The sequence below is a fragment of the Poecilia reticulata genome, chromosome 11 (genome assembly GCF_904066995.2).
Source record: "Poecilia reticulata chromosome 11, P_reticulata-male-v2, whole genome shotgun sequence".
In the NCBI taxonomy this organism is placed as follows: Eukaryota; Metazoa; Chordata; class Actinopteri; order Cyprinodontiformes; family Poeciliidae; genus Poecilia; species Poecilia reticulata.
This window is the reverse complement of record NC_088840.1, coordinates 28,913,864-28,941,518: the sequence shown is the minus strand read 5'-3', so window position 1 is coordinate 28,941,518 and position 27,655 is coordinate 28,913,864. Positions and strand designations below refer to the sequence as shown.

The 27,655-nt window shown below is 50.2% G+C and overlaps 1 protein-coding gene across 4 annotated transcripts; it reads right to left on the bottom strand.

Moving 5' to 3' along the window:
* Nucleotides 1-434: 434 nt before the first annotated feature.
* Nucleotides 435-27,590, bottom strand: ago3b (argonaute RISC catalytic component 3b). 4 transcript variants are annotated; one of them, XR_014089581.1, is made up of 21 exons: nt 27,435-27,590; nt 26,716-26,861; nt 13,442-13,604; nt 13,013-13,133; nt 12,328-12,536; nt 12,120-12,256; nt 11,669-11,803; nt 11,477-11,564; nt 11,249-11,396; nt 10,532-10,651; nt 10,221-10,364; nt 9,231-9,364; nt 8,195-8,379; nt 7,958-8,117; nt 7,791-7,881; nt 7,106-7,300; nt 6,904-7,038; nt 5,636-5,737; nt 5,346-5,545; nt 3,445-4,019; nt 435-3,376 (listed from the first exon to the last, which is right to left on the bottom strand). XR_014089581.1 is itself a non-coding variant. In XM_081612098.1 (20 exons), exons 2-20 carry the CDS (start codon nt 26,732-26,734, stop codon nt 3,911-3,913), a joined length of 2,595 nt encoding a protein of 864 aa, XP_081468224.1. In that variant the 5' UTR covers nt 26,735-26,861; nt 27,435-27,590; the 3' UTR covers nt 435-3,910. The 4 variants fall into 4 exon arrangements, 3 of the variants coding, with proteins under 3 accessions (XP_081468224.1, XP_081468226.1, XP_081468225.1); XM_081612098.1 differs by having other exon boundaries at nt 435-4,019; XM_081612100.1 differs by having other exon boundaries at nt 435-4,019; nt 10,242-10,364.
* Nucleotides 27,591-27,655: the final 65 nt, after the last annotated feature.

The window sequence follows — 27,655 nt, the reverse complement described above, 5'->3', positions numbered from 1 at the left end:
CAGCTCTCCCAGCTCTAATTGAATCCCCGTCAGGACAGTAAACATGGACGCCGTGTTTACCCTCACACCACCTGCCGCTTCCTGACAGTAAGCAGCTGCAATCTGATCCCGGGTCAGTGTTTGAGGAACCTTCGGGTGTTTACATCTGAACGCGTCGCCTCCATGTTGACTCTGCCTGCCAGCTCATAAAACATCCTGTGCTTTTGATTCGCTCCCATAAAACACTTTGCTCCAATTTGAAACTGTGACTCACTTCCTGTGATGTTTGAACGGCTGTCTGGTTCCACACCTTCAGACAAGAGGATCATCTACAGAAAGCCTAAATATAAATGCATGCCGCACATTTCAGATTTTTATTTGTAAATAAAGCTAAAGAAACATTTTTGTTCTGCTCTCTGTTGATCTATGTCAAAAAGATCCAAAAACAATTTACAGCTTGTTTGAATCTCTTTATTCAAAAAAAAAATTAAATAGCACAAATAAAAAGGCTCAAAAATCAGACCAGGAGGTAAAACATCCAGTTTTACAGTATCAGGATACGACATGAATATATAGAGAAACCCAAACATGTTTTGTTTTTAAGTGCAGCCTGCAGAGATTTATTCCTTCATGACGACCCCCTGCAGAGTTCTGACCCGTTATTGCTGTTAATTAAAAACATAAAAAGAGGAAATGACACCAGGGGGCGCTGCAGCCCACACACAGAAACCGTGAAATAAATAATGCTACATGACATCCAAACCGGTACCGGTTCCGCTCAACTTTCCACAATCGTCTTTTTTTATTTTATTTTTTTGGTCCGGTCCGCTCCGAACCTTCAAGTTCTGCATATTGTTATTTTTTTATTATTTACTTGGCATCACACAAATATTACAACATGGACACACGTTACAGCAGAGTCACAGAACCAGAACTTCATCAGCACCATCAGCAAAAGGCACAAGTCCGGAACGGTCACTCGGGTCCGACGGTAAACTTTAGAACCTCCCCTCTCTAATCACAACAGAACCACTGAGCAAAACGTCCTGGTGAAGAAATGATCCGTTTCCTGGTTCTGGAGTTTGAAACTGAAGCAGATTTTAATTTTTAAAAAGCACCACTTAGATTTTACAAGACAGGTGAAATAATATGTAACCGAACTGCAAATAAAATGGATAAACGAGTGTTTTGGACGTCGGATTAGTTTCAGAAATTAGCAAAAAAAATTAAAAAAAACATTTTATTATTGTTTTAAAATATATTAACCCTTTCATGCATAGTGGTCATTACAGTGGACAGCTGTCTAAAAGCCATTTTCTTGTGCTTCTTGTGGATTTTCATGTTATAAATGCACACTGAAGTGGACACTAATGCATCAAAAAATACACCATCAACTACTGGCCATCAGCTGCAAATGCAAGACATTATTTTTGTTAAATCCAATATGGCCGACAGACACAAAAGCATGCCAACCGACTCTGTCCTTCCTTCTACTGTAGACGACTCTGGCAGGTAAAAAAAAAAATTGAACAATACTAAGGAACAATACTACTGATGTATTTTTAAAATAACTTTGTATTTGGAGAAAATTACAATTGATAAACTAAAAAAAAATCTTTTTTTTTCCTACCTTTTTTTTCATGCCTTAAGAAAATAAACAAAAATTGAAAAAAAATCCTGACAAAGGATCATAATTCATGCATGAAAGGGTTAAAATGAGTTATTTTTTTCAAAGTCAAAGATAAGGAAGTTGTCATTTACAGAGAATAAGAACGCCAGACGTCGTCATTAAGGGAATTCCGTATAATCACAAAAAAATAAAAACATTCGATTGTTTTTTTTTTTTTACTTTTTAAAACTTTTTTTTTAATGTCTGCTCATCCCTTTTTGATAAAATCGACTTGAATATTTTATTTAAAAACAAAAAACCTATTTTACCAAAACTTAGGAACCTAAAACTCTCAGTTCAAAGCCTTTCTATCATACCCCAACCTGATTGGACGGTGGCGATTCAAACTGTCCAATCACAGCTGTGCTGTTTCAGAAACACAGCTGCAGGTCCCGGAAAGGGAAATAAAAAAGTTTGGACAAGTTTGAGTAAAAATAAATTTTTTTTAAAAAGCCACTGAACCAGAATGTTCCAGAATTTCTTCCTGGTTTATAAAGAATCCATCGTCTGATTGGACAGTGTATTCTGTGATCGTCCAATCAGGTCCAGATTTAAAATACTAAAAGTTTTTAACCATTTTTCTACTGACATACTTAAATATTTCAACTCTTTTATCTGACAGGTTGACAAAATTTAAAACCTCTTGATTTCTAGACATTAATATCATAAACTCCTTTATTTTATTCTTTAAATAGAAAGTGTCTAAACGTGCATTTAGTTCATATTTTAATTATAAATATATCTTCATACGGATTCAAAATGCTTAAACTGAAGGAGATTAAAGGCATCTGTGAGACAACGTCCTGCCTGCGGGTTCTGGAGGTCCGTTTCAGTCCCAACCGGTCCAATACGTTGGTACCGACTTCAAATATTCTTCAAGTAAAAGCGGATGTGAGCAGACTGACGGACGCGGCGAGCCGATCGGCGAGCAGGCACGGCGGTTTGGTCCGAGTGGTGAAGCCCCGGCGGCTTCGTTTGGGTTAAAGTCCAGAGGCTCGGCGGCACTGCGGCAGGAAGCCGCACAAATCTCATCCTTATTGCATAACGAGACGCTGCTGCTCCGTCAGAAAGTCCGGTTTGAGGCTAAAACGCGACAACAGGAAATAAAACCGCTGCAGACAAACACCGACCGATTTGGCATCATAGATCTAAAGTTTGGTGATTAATTTGCAGAAAACAATAAAATTATAAACATCTGCAGTCCTGTAAGTCGGGCAGAATCCGTCCAATTTAAATGTTCCCTTTCGTACCAGCTGATCACCTTCTAACCCAATCAGGCACTTTGATAAAGACGACCAATCAGAAGACGGAGTTCAGCCATTAGAAACCGTTTCAGTGCACAGACAGGAAACCTTATTGCACCGGAGGAGTTCTGCAAGTCCGAACCGGAAACAAAGATCCGAATCAGGAGAATTTCAGTGAAAAATAGAGAAAAAATAATCAATTTCAGAAAAATACAACGGTGCATCAGGGGTAGGAAAAATAGGAGTAAATAATAGTAAATTTCCACCAAAACCTTTTCTAGGAAAAACAAGAAAACTGTTGAGCTCAAAAGCAAATTTAAATTAGTAAATTTAAAAATGCAAATTTACTAGAAGAATTTTGTTAAATTTTCTTAATAAAAAAACACATTTTTTGGGGGGGTGTGCTGTGGTTCAGCACAACGTTCATATAGGAGGCCTTCGTCCTCCATGTGCCCATCACAGGTTCGATTCCCGGCCTGGCGACCTTTGCCACATGTCTTCCCGTCCCTCATTACCCACTTTCCTGTCAATTAACTATTAAGTGGAGGCCACCAGAGCCATTTGGACAAAGTTTCCAAACATCAATAATTTCCCACTTTCGAAATTTTCCAGAAAAAACATGAAAGTTTCTGAGTTTTTAATTTTAAAAACAAAAAACATTTTCAATGTTTGAATCTGAGAAAATATATAAAAAGTAGAAAATTTGTGACAAAAAAACTGACCTTTGACTTTTTTCTAGATTTTTTTTTTTTTAGATTAAGCTCAAAATTTCTCAGCATTTTGTAGTAAATTTTTGACTTTTCTAACTCAGTCAAAAAGTCTTTAATGTTTTTTTTCCAAAATTCTCAAAATTTCAGCGTTTCATGGTGGATATTTACTCTTTTTTTTCTCTCTCTCTAAAATGGCCGTCGTAGAAAAACGCAAACAGAACTTCTGATGCTCTAGATCTAGCGGTCGCTCACGGTGGGGCGACCCCGATCGGGTTTCGGCAGCTCAGCGGTGGGACCAGAGCCGACGCTCAGGCGAAGTACATGGTCCTCAGGGTGTCGTGGTGGATCTGCACGGCCTTGGCCAGCGCCTGCGGGTCTCTGCCGTTGCTCTGCCCTGAGATGTGGCTTCCCTCGGCGCTGAGGCAGCAAACAGAAAACACAGTGAGACACCAAACGCATCGCCGCTGACCGGGAAGCTGCCGGGGAAACCGGGTTCTCCCTGTTTAAACCCTTCAATATGGAGGACAAATCCTGACAAAACTGGAAATAAACATACAAGTAAATAATGTAAGAAATATTACATCTAAAAATTAAAAAGAACTTTCCCGACTTATTTGATTATCTAGTGTAACAGTTATTTTATTTTGTTATGATTTTCTAAGAATCCATTATGTTAATTAATTTTTATATATGACGGTAAATATTTATAATTTTTTTTAAAGTATTATTTCATTTTCTATTTTATTTCCAATCTTATTGTTTTCTCAGTTTACTTATTTTTTATTTTGTCATATTGCGTATTTATCTAATGATTTTTTTTTCTCGCATTTTCTCTCCTCTGATTGGTCAACATCTAGAGCTCTGCTATTAAATACATTAATCATAATTAAATATTACGTACATTCTGAATATGGGAGAAATAGAAACAAATATGAGTAATTAAATATATGAAATGACAATATGTGAAAAAAGAGAAAGATATAAAATAATTAAAAAGAGTGGATTGAAAATGAAATGCTTTTTTTCTGCTAAAAAATTATCAACATTTAGAGCAAATTAAACATTAAAATAAAAGAAAAAATGAGTAAATTAAATATGAGATGACAATAAAAAAAAAGAAAAAAAAAGAACTAGCAATTGTAAATAAAATGGAAAATTAAATAGTAATTAATACTTTGAAAATGATAAATAATTTATGTTACAATGTAAAGTCAAATAAGTTGGGAAAGTTGTTTTTTAGATTAAATATTTGTCACATTAAGAAGTTTATCAAGCTGATCATTTATTTCTGTTTATTGCCAGTTCTGTCAGGATTTGTCCTCCATAATTACTAGATTTTTCTCTCTAAAACTAAAGATTCCTCAAAAAAAAAAAAAAAGAAGTAATTTCCTTAATAAATATGGAGGCAAAATTCTTTTTAAACCTTCGCTAGAACAACAGGAAGTATAATCGCTCCTCTGATCCAAATTAACGACAGGATTTTAGCTTCCTAGAATTAGCATGCAACTTTTAGTTGCTTCTGTTCACTGCTGCTACGTTTTTACAGAGCTATGGCAATACAGGCTGATATAAAGTTACTAGCTCACACACTTTCATCTGGATTATCACTGGTTACAGCTGGACAGAGTGCTTTTAAATCCCAGTGCAGGGTGCCCGGTGGGTAGGTCTCCAAGCCAAACATTTCTCCCAAATCGAGCCATTTTTGTCATTAAATCGACCCAATGTGCGGCTGGCCGGACTCACCTGTCGTGCTCTTTGTCCACCAGGTGGTAGCGAGCGCGGAACGCCACCAGGTGGGCGTAGTAGGCGGGCGCAGGGATGGAGACGGAGCGCGTGCAGCGGACGTAGGTGTGGCACAGCTGGTAGGTGAGCAGCTGGAACTCGTCCGCCGTGAAGCAGTTGTCGTCCCACAGGACGTGGTAGTGGGACGGGCGGCTGGTTCCCTGCAGGGGGCGACAGAGAGGCGCTGAGCTCGACGGAGACCTCAGAGCCACTCGCAGAGACGCTGCTGAGGTCAAGAGGTCAAAGTTCACCTGGATGCCGGCGTGGCTGCACAGGTAGAAGTCAAACTCGTAGGGGTGGGTGATGTCCGTGTCCACGGTGGTCCCGGCTGGGATGTTCCCGCTTCGGCCGACCTGAACCGGTTAGAACATCCGTCAAATAAATATCAAACCTCTGATCATGTCAAAGAAACAGAATTTTATTTCCGTTTTAGGTTTAAAACTTTTGCAAAAACAGGATGGACACATTTTGGGATGTTTGTGGAAATAGATGTAAACAAAAAATATTTTCAAATGTCAACACAAGAAAAAAAAAAAACTTTTATTAACACTTTTCATTCTGTTTGAAAAGCCACAAATTATTCTTAAAAAAGAAAAACCCTACAGAAGTGCTCAAATCTGCTTTTGTCATCTCTGGTTCTGAATGTTCTGCTCTAATAGTTCAACTTGTTTCTGGTAATGTTATGACTTTGTTCTTGTACCGTATTTTCCGCACTTTAAGACGCATAGAAGAGACGCTACAGTTAGGGATGCCACCCGTCCCGTATTGAGCCGATACGGGACGCGATTTGTTCTCTACAGATGTGGACATGTAATAATAAAGTAATGGTCGCCCAGTACTTTATACAGTAGCTGCCCCAGTCATTGTTTCACTCACTGTGTTGGTGTTGTGATATTGTGCCCAACTGCATTCTGGGTAACACAGACCAACCGACACGCTGCCACCGCCGCAGCCTCTGTCCCTCTCCCCCCCCGGCTTTAAATGTATAGAGCTGGTTCCTTGGTAGCCCTAGCCGAAGCTCCCGGATGAATGTCTAAAGCTACTTTGTTGACATAAAGAATGTTAAAAAAACAGTCCGACTCGGGTCGGCGAGGAGAGCCTCCTGGGCCGGACGATGGTGACCCGTCTCCGTTCGCCCACAGCATGTTGGTGGAGAACGTGGTGCTAAATCAGACGACCTGATTATCAGGTCGGTGGGTCGATAGGTCAGTCAAACTTTATTAACAAACCAGCGTTCTGACAACTATTACAGCATGCATTCTTCTTCTATGGCGAAGATGAAGTCGGCTTACCGTAGTTGCTGGACCTGTTGTGGCTCAATACTGGTCCATATAAAAGGAGCACCGGGTTATAAGGTGCACTGTCGGCTTTTGAGGAAACTGAAGGTTTTTAGGTGCCTTATAGTGCGAAAAATACGGTAATAAAATGCATCAGCCACCAAGGTTCTCCCTCCAGCTTTCCCAGAATTGGCATTGATCAATAAAGTCTGATCGGTTAAAGTATCGGCTGCATCTCTCACTCGCTCGTTGCGATCTGCGCAGAAGAGCCGCGTGTGATGGCGCTTCTGGACCACGATGAAGGTGATTCCTGGCTGGTACTCCTTCTCCAGGCTGATGCAGGCCTCCCTGATGGCCAGCAGCTCGTAGTGCAACACCTGGACAGGTAGAGTATTTGAACTGTCTGGGGTTTACAGTGTGATGCAACAGGAAGTGAGGCGTCACCTGTCTGAACTGGCCCTCCGACACGCCGTCTCTGTAGAAGATGATCCGGGTCGGCTTGTAGCGGGTCGACTTGTAGAACTGGATCAGCAGCTCGCGCACCATGGAGGCCAGGTCCTGGATCACTTCCTGCCTGGGCCGCTGGACCCGGACCGTGGCGCAGTACCGGCTGGGATGGGCGTCCATGCTGCCGACCACCTGCAGGGGGAGATCAGATCCGGCTCAGCAAGAGAAACAAAACGGACTTAAGTTTCCATCTGCTGGTCCGAAGCGAATCAACCAGGCTGGCAGATTTTATCAGCTGTTGGTGCTCAGGCAGCTATAAACAACAACAAGATGGCCGACTTTAGTGGATGGGAAGGTTTGCTGCGTCAGCACTTATTCTGCAAACGTGTTTCTATTGTTAGGTGTTTTTCGGAAAAGCCAAAAACCATCTGAAGCCAGTGTAAAAAGTTTGTTTTCGAAATGTTGTAAATTATGTCCAATTTTGCCTTTTAAACGTTGAAAAATTTCTATTTTTTTTATTTTATTTTGCAGTTTCCATCCATCTAATGCGAATAAAAACCCCGCTGATGGCGCGCGGCTAGCGTTCCCCCTTTAACAGTGGCGTTTCATGCCTGCCCTGCAGGGGGCGCCGAGCGTTAAACGTCAGAGGAACCAGAAGCGAGCTCTGGTCGGACGTTCTCACCGCAGCGATCGACGGCTTCTTCCCGTCGCCGGCTGGAGGATGAGTGACGTCCGCTCCGAGGAAGATGATCGGCTGCTGGAACACCGACGGCCTGGAGGGGGTAAAGGTCAAAGTTCACCGTCCATCAGAGGCCTGTGAGCGGAATCGGCAACACGTGGGGGTCGTACCGCTGGTTTGGAAGCAGGATGTTGTTGATGCCTCCCAGCTTGACGTTGATCTTCAGGCAGAGGTTGGAGAGCGTCTGGGGCGACGTCTTCACCACGTTCTTCACCTGGACGCACTGCGTGGCCATGCCCAGCAGCGTGTCTCCCACCCGCTTCACCTCCGCTGTGGGGCGGAGCCAAGCAGTCGCCGCATCACTTCCTGCCGCGGGGCAGAGCTGCTGCAAGCGGCCAGCTTCTTACCGTAGACGGGCGTCTTGCCGGGCAGGATGACGATGATGAGCTGCAGGCCGGCGTAGGTGTTCTTCAGGTGCCGGAACATGGGCTCCACGCTGTCGGCGCCCTGCGCGTACTTGCAGAAACACGGCTGGCCCTGGATCGGCATCCCGGCGTCCTTGGAGATCTTCCTGAGCTGCTCCGTGAAGCTCCTGGGGAAACAGGATCCAGGCTGGGAGCCGTTCATCCATCTACACACCTTCAGTCCTCACTCTGAAAACATTTCTACGCTAACAAATTTAAGTAGGAGACGGTAACTATTGTCTACTATAGTTATCGTTTTATAACTATATTTATAACAATTTGATCTTGTAGCTAGTTTTTATATTTTATTCTTATATTTGGATGTAACTGGGTCCGTGACTCTCAATTTCGTTCCACCTCATGTAACACGAGATGTGAATGACAATAAAGTCTCTTGAATCTTGAATCTATATAATTTATAATTAAAAATTTATTCAGAGTTGACAGAATAATTTTATTAACACTAATATTTAGTTTATAAAAAACTATAATGTTTTAATTTACAAAAGAATTTACTATTAATTTAAAAAAAATTTCTGAATGTTATTTTATTATGTGTATTTATTTGTGCATAAAACAATAATCTTTATAAAAAGCATTTATCTGTATAAATTATGTAAACTAATATCGACTTGTCCAAATCCTTTATGTGGGGTTAAAAATAAGAAAAAATAGTTTGAAATAATTAGTTTTATTAATATTTTATATATGACTTACATCATAATTTTTATAATTTTGTCTGAATTTAGTTTGATTGTATTTAAATAAATTTATAAAAATGTATTTTGGGTTAACAGCAGAAACAATTTCAATAAAAATTAAATATAAATGAGAGAAATTACTTTATTAATAGTTGAGAAAACATTTTTTAGGAATTTCCTCTGGGTTCTAGAATATTGTTCTGCCTGGACGGCGCCACGGCTGAAGCTAAATGTCTGGATATTTCTACGCGTTTTCATGGACGGCGCTCTGATCTCACTTCAGGATTTCCTCTCTGCACTGGCGCTGGGTGGCGAAGCAGGCGATGGCCCACATCTTGATCTCCACTCCGGTGTGGAACTGCTTCCCCCTCATGTCCCACACGCCGTGGCTGGGCGTGGCCACCGTGCGGTTCTGCAGAGACAGCATGCGTCGGTGCCGACAGCAGCTCACACGCGGGCCGCGGCGCTGCTGCTGTGAGCTAACTGTTAGCAGCAGCAGCAGCGACTGGACCAGGGTGTAAATGTGTAAATCAAGCTGCTTTTCACACAGAGACGATGCACAGCTAACAGAAATTAAGCTAAAGTCAGACGGAAACAAACAGGATTTACTCCACAGAAAACGTTTTTAACTCATTTTAAGACTCAAAATGTAGAGAAGTATAAGTGATGACATGCAGAAGATTATTAAATACTTTGTTCACATCAGGGCACAAGAACCTGAATTTTTCAAGATGGACGTCAAGAAATATATAATCAGATTCATAAAAATCAGATTTATTCTCATTTCCTTGATTTGTCAAGATGGCCATCATGGTTGTCCCAGAAAATGTAATTTTGCTCTGAAATCACAAAGTAGATAAACGTGTTTGGTGTCGCATCATATTCTAGATAGAAAGATAAAACAAAGATTTTCTTGTTTTCTTTTTCTGATTTTTCAAAATGGCCTCCATGATCGTTATGAGAACATATGATTGCATTCAGATCAGCAGCAGGTATCAACAAAAACAGAGTTATTTCACTAAGCACCAGTCTGAACTTATCTGAAGCTGAACACATGAATAAATTAGCAGAACATAAACGTGATGCTGCAGCCTTCAGGTCCCCTTTGGGCCCCATCAGGTGCCTGTTTTCAACTGCAGGTTATTCAAACTACAGACTGGATTCAGTGAAAGTTTCAGTCCAGCAGTTTGAGTCGTTCTTATGGAGCGTCTGTGGAGAAATCTGGGTTAACGTCTGAGCCTAAGACGGAGATTGAAAAGGGGAGGTACCATAAGGGGTTCAGAGCTCACCCTGCCGCCATACTGCAGCATGGGGGCCGGCAGGACGCGCCCCGTCACCTGAGCCATCTCATCGCGCACCCGGAACTGGAACTCCTGGACGAAAGGGTCGGACTCGTAGTTGGCGCTCCTGACCTGCAGGGGGCAGAGCAGTTTCTGGTGAGCCTGAACCGGGTTCTGCTGGGATCGGGCTGAGGGTTCTGCTGGGATCGGGCTGAGGGTTCTGCTGGGATCGGGCTGAGGGTTCTGCTGGGATCGGGCTGAGGGTTCTGCTGGGATCGGGCTGAGGGTTCTGCTCTCACCAGGCGGCTGATCTCCTCCTGCCTGTCCGGAGCCGAGCGCGCCGTGGCTTTGATCATGGTGGACGTCTGGTTGTCAGTCAGCTTCTTAATGCAGCGCTGGCCGGGAACGATGTTACACACCTGCGCACACACGGACACACACGCACACACACACACGGACACACACGCACACACACACACGGACACACACGCACACACACACACACACACACACACACACACACACACACACACACACACACACACACACACACACACACACACACACACACACACATACACACACACACACACCAGCTGAGTTCAGTCCTGTTTTAATGCATCAGCATCATCACAGCCATTTAGCTTCCAGGTCACATAATAACAAAAACGTAAATAAATGTCAGAAAGTCAGAATTCAGAGGAGAAAAGTCAGAATCAAGTTTGTGTCAGTGGCCCTGATCTTATTTTGTATAAATGGTTTCGGTTCATCAGTGGGAACTTTAATCTAACCAGATTTTAAAACAGAAAAATCAAATCAACCAAAAGGAATAAAATCATATTTTAACCACATTTTAACAAACAGAGGCTCCAATCTGATGATGTCATCAATCTCTGACCATCTCCCTAAAACTAGAGTAAATATGAACTAGTTCTCGTTCGTCTCTGATCTGTTCCAGGAGCGAACTGTGAACATGAAAGGATTCAGTTCAGTGAACTGGTCGGCGGCCTCCTCACCTCCAGCGGCAGGTAGGTGTGTTTCTGCTCCTGGCCCACCTGCAGGCAGGGCAGGTGGGGGTACTTCAGCTGCAGGTTGTACTTCTCCCTGAAGTACTGCGCCACGGTGCGCTCCACCGTCTGGCCGTTCTCCAGCTGCAGAGGGAACCTGCAGGTTCAGAACAGCGACCCGGTCAGCGTGGGCCCTGCAGCAGCTGCAGCTGCGAGGAAACGGGAGGGGAGACGTACGTCTGCAGGCTGGCGGGCCGCCGCGTCACGTTGCACACCCTGTACTTCCTCCGCATGCTTCCACAGTGGGTCACTTCCACTTTAAGACCTGAACGAGCATCAGACACATTTTTACTTCTTCATTGTGAGGAAGCAACCAGACATTTCTCTAAAATCTGCTTCGCTAAATCCATCATGGACACGTTTTCCCACCTTTGATCTCTTTGGTGAATTTGACTCGGTGCGAGTCCGGCAGCGAGCGCGGCTGCTCGTCCATGTTGTGGATGTCCAGCACCTCACACATGAACTGGATGACCGGCTGCGCTTTGTAGAAGGCTGTGGCTGAAACTGGAGGAGGAAACGACAGTCTGAGCTTCAGTTCATCTGCTTAATGTCGCACATTATTTCATTACGGAGGCTGCAGTGAACCTGGGCTGGAACCAGATGGTTTATTTACAGTTTACCCTGTTAGAAACGAAGTAATGAGTTAGTTAGTAAGAATCGCCGCGCGATGAACAGCTAGATGCGCGCGCGGCTCCGCCTCGCCCTGCTGGAGCTGCGGAGAAACAATCCTGCCAATCAATCGTCCCAGAAGCTTTTTCCTGGACTCGTCCTGCTTCCCTTCACGGCAGAACGGAGCTTTCTGCTCCACTCAGATCCTCACCATCGATGTTCAGCATCATCTTCCACATGGCGGGCCGCACCGACTGGTGGAAGCCGAACCAGACCTCCCGGCCTCCGCCCAGCGGGTGGTCGTAGCCCTCGGGGGAGGAGAAGAAGGACCGACCCACCGGGGTGTACCTGGGGGGGACAGAACCACACCGTCAGCGTCTGACGGTGCAGTCAAGCCGACCCAACATGGCGGCACTGACTTCATGGAGGGCAGGTGTCGCAGGACGACGTCCACGGCGTGAACCGGGTTGGTGCTGAGCGGCTTGTCCAGGTCCAGCGGCTCAGGGACGCTGCGACCGGTCAGGGCTTCGTGCAGAAGGTGCCAGCTGACCAGCGACACGAACCTGATGCTGACCTTAAACGGCCGGTCCTTCCCGCCTTCGCCCGGCAGCGTGACGTCCAGGTCCACCTGCACCAGAGGAGACCGCTGACTAACCGGACCGGACCGGATCGACCTCATAGAACGGAATAAACCAGGAAAGGTCACACCAGCAGCAGACTGCCAATATTTCAGATGATTAAAACAAATAAATCACTAATTATCAACAGACTGATATGAAACTCTTATACGTCGTCCAGCCCTTATTTCATTAACTCAACTTCAAACTTCTCGGTTTTTTGCCTTGATTTGAAGCAACTTTGCATTTCGGCTGTTTTGGAGTTTTCTGGAAGTTTGGCTCAGCAGCAGCTGTCTGGTAAATGCTTGGATGAGTTTCTATAGATATTTCTGCAACATTCGTCCTTTAATGCTGGAAATGTTGTTCCGGTGACGGAAGGCCGACTTTGTAACCGTCTCTATGTGGCTGTGAAGGTTCGGGTCCGACCAGGTTTGGATCTCTGGTTTCCTGCTGTAACTGGAGCTGCGCTGACTCCCTTCAGTCTTACCCCGCTGGTGGCCACAGGAAGTGGACTCGCCGTGTAGAGACTCCTCTTCCCATCGTAAACCGGCATCCGGTCGCCGAAGATCGTCACCTTGAAGTGCTGCACCATGGAGTCCACCACCTCCCTGGAGCAAACACAGAACAACCCGGGTCAGACACTCCCTGGCAGGACGGACACCCGGGACCAGGACGGACAACCGGGGTCCAGGACGGACGCCCTGGTCCTGGACGGACACCCGGGTCCAGGACGGACGCCCCGGGTCCTGGACGGACGCCCCGGGTCCTGGACGGACGCCCCGGGTCCAGGACGGACGCCCCGGGTCCAGGACGGACGCCCCGGGTCCAGTACAGACGCCCGGGTCCAGTACAGACGCCCGGGTCCAGGACGGACGCCCCGGGTCCAGGACGGATCCGCTCCGAACTCTTCCGGTACCTGTTGACCCGCCGGGGGCATTTCTCCGGCTTGATGTCGACCTCGTACAGGTAGACGTCGATCTTAGGGATTTCCACCTGGAAGCAGTTGGCCAGGAGCTTGATGGGCTTTCCGATGGAGCCATATCCGGGTCGCCGTGGCAACGTAAACAAGGTTTGGGCTCCTGAGGAGAAATGGGAAAATGTGAAGGAAACTAAATTCACAGGGAATATTTTACCAGAGACCCGCATTTTTCCAGCAATTTAACAGAAAAACAGGAAGATGGTGCGGCGAACGCATCGTGGCGAACGCATCATTGTGGTGCGGCGAACGCATCATCGTAGCGCGGCGACCACATCGTGGCGACCGCATCGTGGCCAACGCACCATGGCGCGGCGAACGCATCGTGGCCAAGGCATCGTGGCGAACACATCATTGTGGTGCGGCGACCGCATCGTGGCGACCGCATCGTGGCCAACGCACCATGGCGCGGCGAACGCATCGTGGCCAAGGCATCGTGGCGAACGCATCATTGTGGTGCGGCGAACGCATCATCGTAGCGCGGCGACCGCATCGTGGCGACCGCATCGTGGCCAACGCACCATGGCGCGGCGAACGCATCGTGGCCAAGGCATCGTGGCGAACGCATCATTGTGGTGCGGCGAACGCATCATCGTAGCGCGGCGACCGCATCGTGGCGACCGCATCGTGGCCAACGCACCATGGCGCGGCAAACGCATCGTGGCCAAGGCATCGTGGCGAACGCATCATTGTGGCGCGGCGAACTCATCGTGGCCAACGCACCATGGCGCGGCGAACTCATCGTGGCCAACGCACCATGGCGCGGCGAACGCATCGTGGCCAAGGCATCGTGGCGAACGCATCATTGTGGCGCGGCGAACGCATCGTGGCCAACGCACCATGGCGCGGCGAACGCATCGTGGCCAACGCACCATGGCGCGGCGAACTCATCGTGGCCAACGCACCATGGCGCGGCGAACTCATCGTGGCCAACGCACCATGGCGCGGCGAATGCATCGTGGCCAAGGCATCGTGGCTAACGAATCATTGTGGTGCGGCGAACGCATCGTGGCCAAGGCATCGTGGCGAACGCATCATTGTGGCGCGGCGAACGCATCGTGGCCAAGGCATCGTGGCGAACGCATCATTGTGGTGCGGCGAACGCATCGTGGTGACCGCATCGTGGCCAATGCACCATGGCGCGGCGAACGCATCGTGGCCAAGGCATCGTGGCGAACGCATCATTGTGGCGCGGCGAACGCATCGTGGCCAAGGCATCGTGGCGAACGTATCATTGTGGCGCGGCGAACGCTTCGTGGCCAATGCACCATGGCGCGGCGAACGCATCGTGGCCAAGGCATCGTGGCTAACGAATCATTGTGGTGCGGCGAACGCATCGTGGCCAAGGCATCGTGGCGAACGCATCATTGTGGCGCGGCGAACGCATCGTGGCCAAGGCATCGTGGCGAACGCATCATTGTGGTGCGGCGACCGCATCGTGGCCAAGGCATCGTGGCGAACGCATCATTGTGGCGCGGCGAACGCATCGTGGCCAAGGCATCGTGGCGAACGCATCATTGTGGCGCGGCGAACGCATCGTGGCCAAGGCATCGTGGCGAACGTATCATTGTGGCGCGGCGAACGCTTCGTGGCCAATGCACCATGGCGCGGCGAACGCATCGTGGCCAAGGCATCGTGGCTAACGAATCATTGTGGTGCGGCGAACGCATCGTGGCCAAGGCATCGTGGCGAACGCATCATTGTGGCGCGGCGAACGCATCGTGGCCAAGGCATCGTGGCGAACGTATCATTGTGGCGCGGCGAACGCTTCGTGGCCAATGCACCATGGCGCGGCGAACGCATCGTGGCCAAGGCATCGTGGCTAACGAATCATTGTGGTGCGGCGAACGCATCGTGGCCAAGGCATCGTGGCGAACGCATCATTGTGGTGCGGCGAACGCATCGTGGTGACCGCATCGTGGCCAATGCACCATGGCGCGGCGAACGCATCGTGGCCAAGGCATCGTGGCGAACGCATCATTGTGGCGCGGCGAACGCATCGTGGCCAAGGCATCGTGGCGAACGCATCATTGTGGTGCGGCGAACGCATCGTGGTGACCGCATCGTGGCCAATGCACCATGGCGCGGCGAACGCATCGTGGCCAAGGCATCGTGGCGAACACATCATTGTGGTGCGGCGAACGCATCGTGGCCAAGGCATCGTGGCGAACGCATCATTGTGGCGCGGCGAACGCATCGTGGCCAAGGCATCGTGGCGAGGCGAACGCATCGTGGCCAAGGCATCGTGGCGAACGCATCATCGTAGCGCGGCGAACGCATCGTGGCCAACGCACCATGGCGCGGCGAACGCATCGTGGCCAAGGCATCGTGGCGAACGCATCATTGTGGTGCGGCGAACGCATCGTGGTGACCGCATCGTGGCCAATGCACCATGGCGCGGCGAACGCATCGTGGCCAAGGCATCGTGGCGAACGCATCATTGTGGCGCGGCGAACGCATCGTGGCCAAGGCATCGTGGCGAACGCATCATTGTGGTGCGGCGAACGCATCGTGGCGACCGCATCGTGGCCAATGCACCATGGCGCGGCGAACGCATCGTGGCCAAGGCATCGTGGCGAACGCATCATTGTGGTGCGGCGAACGCATCGTGGCCAAGGCATCGTGGCGAACGCATCATCGTAGCGCGGCGAACGCATCGTGGCCAACGCATCATTGTGGCGCGGCGAACGCATCGTGGCCAAGGCATCGTGGCGAACGCATCATCGTAGCGCGGCGACCGCATCGTGGCGACCGCATCGTGGCCAACGCACCATGGCGCGGCAAACGCATCGTGGCCAAGGCATCGTGGCCAAGGCATCGTGGCGACCGCATCATCATGGTGCAGTGAACGCACCGTGGTGGGGCGTTCAGGTTCCTACAGATGTTCTGGTCACCTGGTTGAGTTTTAGCATCAGGTTTTTATTTTTTCCAATAAACCTGAGATGAGCACAGACCTGACGCTGCCTTCTGATTGGCCAGTGAAGCAAAGGAATATTTGACTGTTTTTAATAAACTTGTACTGATTAGTAGTTTTGCAGGATTAAATGTCGCTTAGTTTGTTTCCCACAATTAGAGAAAAATAGAAATTTCAAGGCTTTAGTATTTTAAACAGGGCTAAAACAATAAATCAGATTAATTGATTATGGAAATGACTGTTAACTAATTCAGTAATTAATTAATTGTAAAAACAGCCATTTACTCAAAATCAGCTTCAGAGCAATAATTAAGCTAAAGCTAAAGATTATCATTAAAAATTATTTATTTTAATCTGCAGATTTAAAAAATTACATTCTGCAGCTTTTCCATTTAACCACCTGAGCTTATTTTATACAACATTAAAAATACAAATGAATAATTAAACTTCTTTTTAAATAAGAAGTCGTTTAGTTCGATCACCTGCAGCTAAAACATATAAAACCTGCTGATCTATTGATTATTTGTTGATTAACTGATTAATAACTGGATAGAAAAAGATGCTTGTTGAATATTAATCTGCAGAATTTGAACCTGGTGAAGCTAAAAGAAGATTTTTCATCTTAAAAGACCAGATTGTTCTTTTAGCAAATGCCTGAGATCCGGAACCAGCCGGTCCAGAACAGAACCGGGTCGGTACAAACGTGTTTTAATGCAGCGAGGCGACAGGAAGGAAGTGGTTAATGAGGAGGAAGGAGCAGAAGGTGCTGCAGGATGTTACAGATTTCCTGATGTTAGAAAACACAACGCCGGAGCTGCAGAGAAAAACCGGAGCGGGTACCGGTCCGGTCCGGTCCGGTCCAGGCCGGAGGAAGAGGGTGAGTGGGCGAGCGGCACGGCAAACTGGAAACCAGAGTGACATCACAGCTCCCACTCCGAGAAGCTGATGAAAGGGTCAGGAAGGGTGAAGACGGCTCTTCTTCCCGCTGAGCCGTCGCCATGGTGACGGCATCGACGTTGCCACGTCTTCACCACGGCAACAAGCGGGCGGGAGGAGGTAAACAGGTGAGTCGCTCATCGTCAATTAGATCGGGAACCGGGAATCCTTCTGAGGAATTACAGGGAAGACGGATAGCCTCCGACGCTACTGGTGGAAAACCCGGAGAGACAAGCGGCCGGATCAATGCCCTCCACCCGGATCCGGAGGGGCGGCGCTGCCGAGCCTCTGTGGTCTGACAAACATTCCCGACTCATCGTACTGGGAATAATGGGAAAAATGGGAATACTGACACGCATCAAATCTGAACCAAAACCTGCACGTTTCCAGAACTTGTAGGTTTTTATGCATCCGGACATAAAATCGGGTCAGAATTCGCTAAATCTGAGTCCCACCAACATTTTATTGTTAAATTTATCCAGAAAGGAGAAATAAAAAAGCTTTTTAAAGTTCTGAAACATTGTTACTCTGACTGTTACTGGAAAACCCGACCCAGTTCGGGAGTCATGAGTCACCTTGAGCTCTGAACAACCAGAAGAACCTGACTAGATCCCTGCAGCCTCAGAACCTCCTGACTGGATCCCTGCAGTCTCAGAACCTCCTGACTGGATCCCTGCAGCCTCAGAACCACCTTACTGGATCTCTGTAGCCTCAGAACCTCCTGACGGGATCCCTGCAGCCTCAGAACCTCCTGACTGGATCCCTGCAGCCTCAGAATCATCTGATTGGATCTCAAGCCTCAGAACCACCTGACTGGATCCCTGCAGCCTCAGAACCACCTGACTGGATCACTGCAGCCTCAGAACCTCCTGATTGGATCCCTGCAGCCTCAGAAACACCTGACTGGATCCCTGCAGCCTCAGAACCACCTGACTGGATCCCTGCAGCCTCAGAACCACCTGACTGGATCCCTGCAGGCTCAGAACCACCTGACTGGATCCCTGCAGGCTCAGAACCACCTGACTGGATCCCTGCAGGCTCAGAACCTCCTGACTGGATCCCTGCAACCTCAGAACCTCCTGATTGGATCTCTGTAGCCTCAGAACCTCCTGACTGGATCCCTGCAGCCTCAGAATCATCTGATTGGATCTCAAGCCTCAGAACCACCTGACTGGATCCCTGCAGCCTCAGAACCACCTGACTGGATCACTGCAGCCTCAGAACCTCCTGATTGGATCCCTGCAGCCTCAGAAACACCTGACTGGATCCCTGCAGCCTCAGAACCACCTGACTGGATCCCTGCAACCTCAAAACCTCCTGATTGGATCTCTGTAGCCTCATAACCTCCTGACGGGATCCCTGCAGCCTCAGAATCATCTGATTGGATCTCAAGCCTCAGAACCACCTGACTGGATCCCTGCAGCCTCAGAATCATCTGATTGGATCTCAAGCCTCAGAACCACCTGACTGGATCCCTGCAGGCTCAGAACCACCTGACTGGATCCCTGCAGGCTCAGAACCTCCTGACTGGATCCCTGCAACCTCAGAACCTCCTGACTGGATCCCTGCAACCTCAAAACCTCCTGATTGGATCCCTGCAGCCTCAGAATCATCTGATTGGATCTCAAGCCTCAGAACCACCTGACTGGATCCCTGCAACCTCAAAACCTCCTGATTGGATCTCTGTAGCCTCAGAACCACCTGACTGGATCCCTGCAGCCTCAGAACCACCTGACTGGATCCCTGCAGGCTCAGAACCACCTGACTGGATCCCTGCAGGCTCAGAACCTCCTGACTGGATCCCTGCAACCTCAGAACCTCCTGACTGGATCCCTGCAACCTCAAAACCTCCTGATTGGATCCCTGCAGCCTCAGAATCATCTGATTGGATCTCAAGCCTCAGAACCACCTGACTGGATCCCTGCAGGCTCAGAACCACCTGACTGGATCCCTGCAACCTCAGAACCTCCTGACTGGATCCCTGCAACCTCAAAACCTCCTGATTGGATCTCTGTAGCCTCAGAACCTCCTGACGGGATCCATGCAGCCTCAGAACCTCCTGACTGGATCCCTGCAGCCTCAGAATCATCTGATTGGATCTCAAGCCTCAGAACCACCTGACTGGATCCCTGCAGCCTCAGAACCACCTGACTGGATCACTGCAGCCTCAGAACCTCCTGATTGGATCTCTGTAGCCTCAGAACCTCCTGACAGGATCCCTGCAGCCTCAGAACCTCCTGACTGGATCCCTGCAGCCTCAGAATCATCATCATCTGATTGGATCTCAAGCCTCAGAACCACCTGACTGGATCCCTGCAGGCTCAGAACCTCCTGACTGGATCCCTGCAACCTCAGAACCTCCTGACTGGATCCCTGCAACCTCAGAACCTCCTGACTGGATCCCTGCAGCCTCAGAACCACCTGACTGGATCCCTGCAGCCTCAGAACCACCTGACTGGATCCCTGCAGCCTCAGAACCACCTGACTGGATCCCTGCAGCCTCAGAACCACCTGACTGGATCCCTGCAGGCTCAGAACCTCCTGACTGGATCCCTGCAACCTCAGAACCTCCTGACTGGATCCCTGCAACCTCAAAACCTCCTGATTGGATCCCTGCAGCCTCAGAATCATCTGATTGGATCTCAAGCCTCAGAACCACCTGACTGGATCCCTGCAGGCTCAGAACCTCCTGACTGGATCCCTGCAACCTCAGAACCTCCTGACTGGATCCCTGCAACCTCAGAACCTCCTGACTGGATCCCTGCAGCCTCAGAACCACCTGACTGGATCCCTGCAGCCTCAGAACCACCTGACTGGATCCCTGCAGCCTCAGAACCACCTGACTGGATCCCTGCAACCTCAGAACCTCCTGACTGGATCCCTGCAACCTCAAAACCTCCTGATTGGATCTCTGTAGCCTCAGAACCTCCTGACGGGATCCCTGCAGCCTCAGAATCATCTGATTGGATCTCAAGTCTCAGAACCACCTGACTGGATCCCTGCAGGCTCAAAACCTCCTGATTGGATCTCTGTAGCCTCAGAACCTCCTGACGGGATCCATGCAGCCTCAGAACCTCCTGACTGGATCCCTGCAGCCTCAGAATCATCTGATTGGATCTCAAGCCTCAGAACCACCTGACTGGATCCCTGCAGCCTCAGAACCACCTGACTGGATCACTGCAGCCTCAGAACCTCCTGATTGGATCTCTGTAGCCTCAGAACCTCCTGACAGGATCCCTGCAGCCTCAGAACCTCCTGACTGGATCCCTGCAGCCTCAGAATCATCATCATCTGATTGGATCTCAAGCCTCAGAACCACCTGACTGGATCCCTGCAGGCTCAGAACCTCCTGACTGGATCCCTGCAACCTCAGAACCTCCTGACTGGATCCCTGCAACCTCAGAACCTCCTGACTGGATCCCTGCAGCCTCAGAACCAGCTGACTGGATCCCTGCAGCCTCAGAACCACCTAACTGGATCCCTGCAGCCTCAGAACCACCTGACTGGATCCCTGCAGCCTCAGAACCACCTGACTGGATCCCTGCAGGCTCAGAACCTCCTGACTGGATCCCTGCAACCTCAGAACCTCCTGACTGGATCCCTGCAACCTCAAAACCTCCTGATTGGATCCCTGCAGCCTCAGAATCATCTGATTGGATCTCAAGCCTCAGAACCACCTGACTGGATCCCTGCAGGCTCAGAACCACCTGACTGGATCCCTGCAGGCTCAGAACCACCTGACTGGATCCCTGCAACCTCAGAACCTCCTGACTGGATCCCTGCAACCTCAAAACCTCCTGATTGGATCTCTGTAGCCTCAGAACCTCCTGACGGGATCCCTGCAGCCTCAGAATCATCTGATTGGATCTCAAGCCTCAGAACCACCTGACTGGATCCCTGCAGCCTCAGAACCACCTGACTGGATCACTGCAGCCTCAGAACCTCCTGACTGGATCCCTGCAGCCTCAGAAACACCTGACTGGATCCCTGCAGCCTCAGGACCTCCTGACTGGATCCCTGCAGCCTCAGAACCTCCTGACTGGAACCCTGCAACCTCAGAACCTCCTGACTGGATCCCTGCAGCCTCAGAACCACCTGACTGGATCACTGCAGCCTCAGAACCTCCTGATTGGATCCCTGCAGCCTCAGAAACACCTGACTGGATCCCTGCAGCCTCAGGACCTCCTGACTGGATCCCTGCAGCCTCAGAACCTCCTGATTGGATCTCTGTAGCCTCAGAACCTCCTGACGGGATCCCTGCAGCCTCAGAACCACCTGACTGGATCCCTGCAGCCTCAGAACCACCTGACTGGATCCCTGCAGCCTCAGAACCACCTGACTGGATCCCTGCAGCCTCAGAACCACCTGACTGGATCCCTGCAGGCTCAGAACCTCCTGACTGGATCCCTGCAACCTCAGAACCTCCTGACTGGATCCCTGCAACCTCAAAACCTCCTGATTGGATCCCTGCAGCCTCAGAACCTCCTGACTGGATCCCTGCAGCCTCAGAACCTCCTGACTGGATCCCTGCAGCCTCAGAACCTCCTGACTGGATCCCTGCAGCCTCAGAACCACCTGACTGGATCCCTGCAGCCTCAGAACCACCTGACTGGATCCCTGCAGCCTCAGAACCACCTGACTGGATCCCTGCAACCTCAGAACCTCCTGACTGGATCCCTGCAACCTCAAAACCTCCTGATTGGATCTCTGTAGCCTCAGAACCTCCTGACGGGATCCCTGCAGCCTCAGAATCATCTGATTGGATCTCAAGTCTCAGAACCACCTGACTGGATCCCTGCAGGCTCAAAACCTCCTGATTGGATCTCTGTAGCCTCAGAACCTCCTGACGGGATCCATGCAGCCTCAGAACCTCCTGACTGGATCCCTGCAGCCTCAGAATCATCTGATTGGATCTCAAGCCTCAGAACCACCTGACTGGATCCCTGCAGCCTCAGAACCACCTGACTGGATCACTGCAGCCTCAGAACCTCCTGATTGGATCTCTGTAGCCTCAGAACCTCCTGACAGGATCCCTGCAGCCTCAGAACCTCCTGACTGGATCCCTGCAGCCTCAGAATCATCATCATCTGATTGGATCTCAAGCCTCAGAACCACCTGACTGGATCCCTGCAGGCTCAGAACCTCCTGACTGGATCCCTGCAACCTCAGAACCTCCTGACTGGATCCCTGCAACCTCAAAACCTCCTGATTGGATCCCTGCAGCCTCAGAATCATCTGATTGGATCTCAAGCCTCAGAACCACCTGACTGGATCCCTGCAGGCTCAGAACCACCTGACTGGATCCCTGCAGGCTCAGAACCACCTGACTGGATCCCTGCAACCTCAGAACCTCCTGACTGGATCCCTGCAACCTCAAAACCTCCTGATTGGATCTCTGTAGCCTCAGAACCTCCTGACGGGATCCCTGCAGCCTCAGAATCATCTGATTGGATCTCAAGCCTCAGAACCACCTGACTGGATCCCTGCAGCCTCAGAACCACCTGACTGGATCACTGCAGCCTCAGAACCTCCTGACTGGATCCCTGCAGCCTCAGAAACACCTGACTGGATCCCTGCAGCCTCAGGACCTCCTGACTGGATCCCTGCAGCCTCAGAACCTCCTGACTGGAACCCTGCAACCTCAGAACCTCCTGACTGGATCCCTGCAGCCTCAGAACCACCTGACTGGATCCCTGCAGCCTCAGAACCTCCTGATTGGATCCCTGCAGCCTCAGAACCACCTGACTGGATCCCTGCAGCCTCAGGACCTCCTGACTGGATCCCTGCAGCCTCAGAACCTCCTGATTGGATCTCTGTAGCCTCAGAACCTCCTGACGGGATCCCTGCAGCCTCAGAACCACCTGACTGGATCCCTGCAGCCTCAGAACCACCTAACTGGATCCCTGCAGCCTCAGAACCACCTGACTGGATCCCTGCAGCCTCAGAACCACCTGACTGGATCCCTGCAGGCTCAGAACCTCCTGACTGGATCCCTGCAACCTCAGAACCTCCTGACTGGATCCCTGCAACCTCAAAACCTCCTGATTGGATCCCTGCAGCCTCAGAATCATCTGATTGGATCTCAAGCCTCAGAACCACCTGACTGGATCCCTGCAGGCTCAGAACCTCCTGACTGGATCCCTGCAACCTCAGAACCTCCTGACTGGATCCCTGCAACCTCAGAACCTCCTGACTGGATCCCTGCAGCCTCAGAACCACCTGACTGGATCCCTGCAGCCTCAGAACCACCTAACTGGATCCCTGCAGCCTCAGAACCACCTGACTGGATCCCTGCAGCCTCAGAACCACCTGACTGGATCCCTGCAGGCTCAGAACCTCCTGACTGGATCCCTGCAACCTCAGAACCTCCTGACTGGATCCCTGCAACCTCAAAACCTCCTGATTGGATCCCTGCAGCCTCAGAATCATCTGATTGGATCTCAAGCCTCAGAACCACCTGACTGGATCCCTGCAGGCTCAGAACCACCTGACTGGATCCCTGCAGGCTCAGAACCACCTGACTGGATCCCTGCAACCTCAGAACCTCCTGACTGGATCCCTGCAACCTCAAAACCTCCTGATTGGATCTCTGTAGCCTCAGAACCTCCTGACGGGATCCCTGCAGCCTCAGAATCATCTGATTGGATCTCAAGCCTCAGAACCACCTGACTGGATCCCTGCAGCCTCAGAACCACCTGACTGGATCACTGCAGCCTCAGAACCTCCTGACTGGATCCCTGCAGCCTCAGAAACACCTGACTGGATCCCTGCAGCCTCAGGACCTCCTGACTGGATCCCTGCAGCCTCAGAACCTCCTGACTGGAACCCTGCAACCTCAGAACCTCCTGACTGGATCCCTGCAGCCTCAGAACCACCTGACTGGATCCCTGCAGCCTCAGAACCTCCTGATTGGATCCCTGCAGCCTCAGAAACACCTGACTGGATCCCTGCAGCCTCAGGACCTCCTGACTGGATCCCTGCAGCCTCAGAACCTCCTGATTGGATCTCTGTAGCCTCAGAACCTCCTGACGGGATCCCTGCAGCCTCAGAACCACCTGACTGGATCCCTGCAGCCTCAGAACCACCTGACTGGATCCCTGCAGCCTCAGAACCACCTGACTGGATCCCTGCAGCCTCAGAACCACCTGACTGGATCCCTGCAGGCTCAGAACCTCCTGACTGGATCCCTGCAACCTCAGAACCTCCTGACTGGATCCCTGCAACCTCAAAACCTCCTGATTGGATCCCTGCAGCCTCAGAATCATCTGATTGGATCTCAAGCCTCAGAACCACCTGACTGGATCCCTGCAGGCTCAGAACCTCCTGACTGGATCCCTGCAACCTCAGAACCTCCTGACTGGATCCCTGCAACCTCAGAACCTCCTGACTGGATCCCTGCAGCCTCAGAACCACCTGACTGGATCCCTGCAGCCTCAGAACCACCTGACTGGATCCCTGCAGCCTCAGAACCACCTGACTGGATCCCTGCAGCCTCAGAACCACCTGACTGGATCCCTGCAGGCTCAGAACCTCCTGACTGGATCCCTGCAACCTCAGAACCTCCTGACTGGATCCCTGCAACCTCAAAACCTCCTGATTGGATCCCTGCAGCCTCAGAATCATCTGATTGGATCTCAAGCCTCAGAACCACCTGACTGGATCCCTGCAGGCTCAGAACCACCTGACTGGATCCCTGCAGGCTCAGAACCACCTGACTGGATCCCTGCAACCTCAGAACCTCCTGACTGGATCCCTGCAACCTCAAAACCTCCTGATTGGATCTCTGTAGCCTCAGAACCTCCTGACGGGATCCATGCAGCCTCAGAACCTCCTGACTGGATCCCTGCAGCCTCAGAATCATCTGATTGGATCTCAAGCCTCAGAACCACCTGACTGGATCCCTGCAGCCTCAGAACCACCTGACTGGATCACTGCAGCCTCAGAACCTCCTGACTGGATCCCTGCAGCCTCAGAAACACCTGACTGGATCCCTGCAGCCTCAGGACCTCCTGACTGGATCCCTGCAGCCTCAGAACCTCCTGACTGGAACCCTGCAACCTCAGAACCTCCTGACTGGATCCCTGCAGCCTCAGAACCACCTGACTGGATCACTGCAGCCTCAGAACCTCCTGATTGGATCCCTGCAGCCTCAGAAACACCTGACTGGATCCCTGCAGCCTCAGGACCTCCTGACTGGATCCCTGCAGCCTCAGAACCTCCTGATTGGATCTCTGTAGCCTCAGAACCTCCTGACGGGATCCCTGCAGCCTCAGAACCTCCTGACTGGATCCCTGCAGCCTCAGAATCATCTGATTGGATCTCAAGCCTCAGAACCACCTGACTGGATCCCTGCAGGCTCAGAACCTCTTGACTGGATCCCTGCAACCTCAGAACCTCCTGACTGGATCCCTGCAACCTCAGAACCTCCTGACTGGATCCCTGCAGCCTCAGAACCACCTGACTGGATCCCTGCAGCCTCAGAACCACCTGACTGGATCCCTGCAGCCTCAGAACCACCTGACTGGATCCCTGCAGCCTCAGAACCACCTAACTGGATCCCTGCAGGCTCAGTACCACCTGACTAGATCTCCAGCTTCAGAACCACCTGGCTGGATCCCTGCAGCCTCAGAAGCACCTGACTGGATCCCTGCAACCTCAGAACCTCCTGACTGGATCTCTGCAGCCTCAGTACCACCTGATTGGATCCCTGCAACCTCAAAACCACCTGACTGGATCCCTGCAGCCTCAGAACCACCTGACTGGATCCCTGAAGCCTCAGAACCACCTGACTGGATCCCTGCAGCCTCAGTACCACCTGACTGCATCCCTGCAGCCACAGAACCACCTGACTAGATCTCCAGCTTCAGAACCACCTGGCTGGATCCCTGCAGCCTCAGAACCTCCTGACTGGATCTCTGCAGCCTCAGTACCACCTGATTGGATCCCTGCAGCCTCCGAACCACCTGACTGGATCCCTGCAGCCTCAGTACCACCTGACTAGATCTCCAGCTTCAGAACCACCTGGCTGGAACCCTGCAACCTCAGAACCTCCTGACTGGATCCCTGCAGCCTCAGAACCACCTGGCTGGAACCCTGCAGCCTCAGAACCACCTGGCTGGAACCCTGCAACCTCAGAACCTCCTGACTGGATCCCTGCAGCCTCAGAACCACCTGACTGGATCCCTGCAGCCTCAGAACCACCTGACTGGATCCCTGCAGCCTCAGAACCACCTGACTGGATCCCTGCAGCCTCCCAGATTCAGACACACCTGGCCGGATCTCTCAGACAGCTGTCTGAGGAAACCCGTGAGACCGGTTTATCTGAAACACATCCCGGTGTACCTGGCATTCAGAGCATGCTCACCTGTTGTTCCGATTTCCATTCATGAGGTCTCGGTCCGGATGACCCGGCTCGCTGTAACTCGGTGTGGTTCCGGGCTGGCTCCCCCTCCCTCCCCTGCTTCCAGCGGTACTGCACGGTCCTGGCCCGGTTCTACACTGCTCCTCCACCTGGAAACAGAATAATAAACTGCTTAATTTCCACTCGGAGGAGACTGGAGACAGTTTGGACCGGCTTCAGCCAGGACTAAAATAAGTACACGAACCGCCTGAAGTTAGCCTCTTATTCGGCGCGACATTAAAGGGCTATTTCGCTTTTAAAATGTCCAAACTGCCTTTAATCGGAATAAAACAAAATATAAAATAATTAAACTGCTCAAAATTGAGATATATTAATTTCCACAAAATAGAAATGTAGCCTAAGTTGGGCTACATTTCTAAAAGAAACTTAAAGTCGCAGTTTTTTTTCTATTAGAAGGAAAAATATAAATAAAAAATCCGATTTAAAAAAATAAAAATCCCTTAAGGTCTGCTAAGTATTTCAGCCCACATCTGATCTTCTTACATACCTGAGATTCTTAGGCGCAGCTGATTAAATGTAGAAAACATTCCTTAAAAACTGTGACACAGCCCTTTAGCATGAAGGTGTCTTTCAGACTCCAACTTCAGGATCGTGTGTGGCTAAAAGCGCTTTTAGCTTCCAACACCGACAGCTAACAGATGAAAAACGGCAGAAATATTCACCTTCTTCTAGCACGAACTCGGTGTTCCGCTGAGTGAACGTGACAAGCCGGCGTTCCTCTCTTTCAGACGGCTGCTAGGAGTTCGGGAACCCGGTGTCCTCCTCCGTAAAAACCGGTCCAGTCAGATCGAGCGGAAAGAGAGCGTAAACATACACGAGCCACTTCCTACAGTACTTTCAAAATAAAAGCACGGCTACCTCGCTGAATAAGCTTGTCAATATT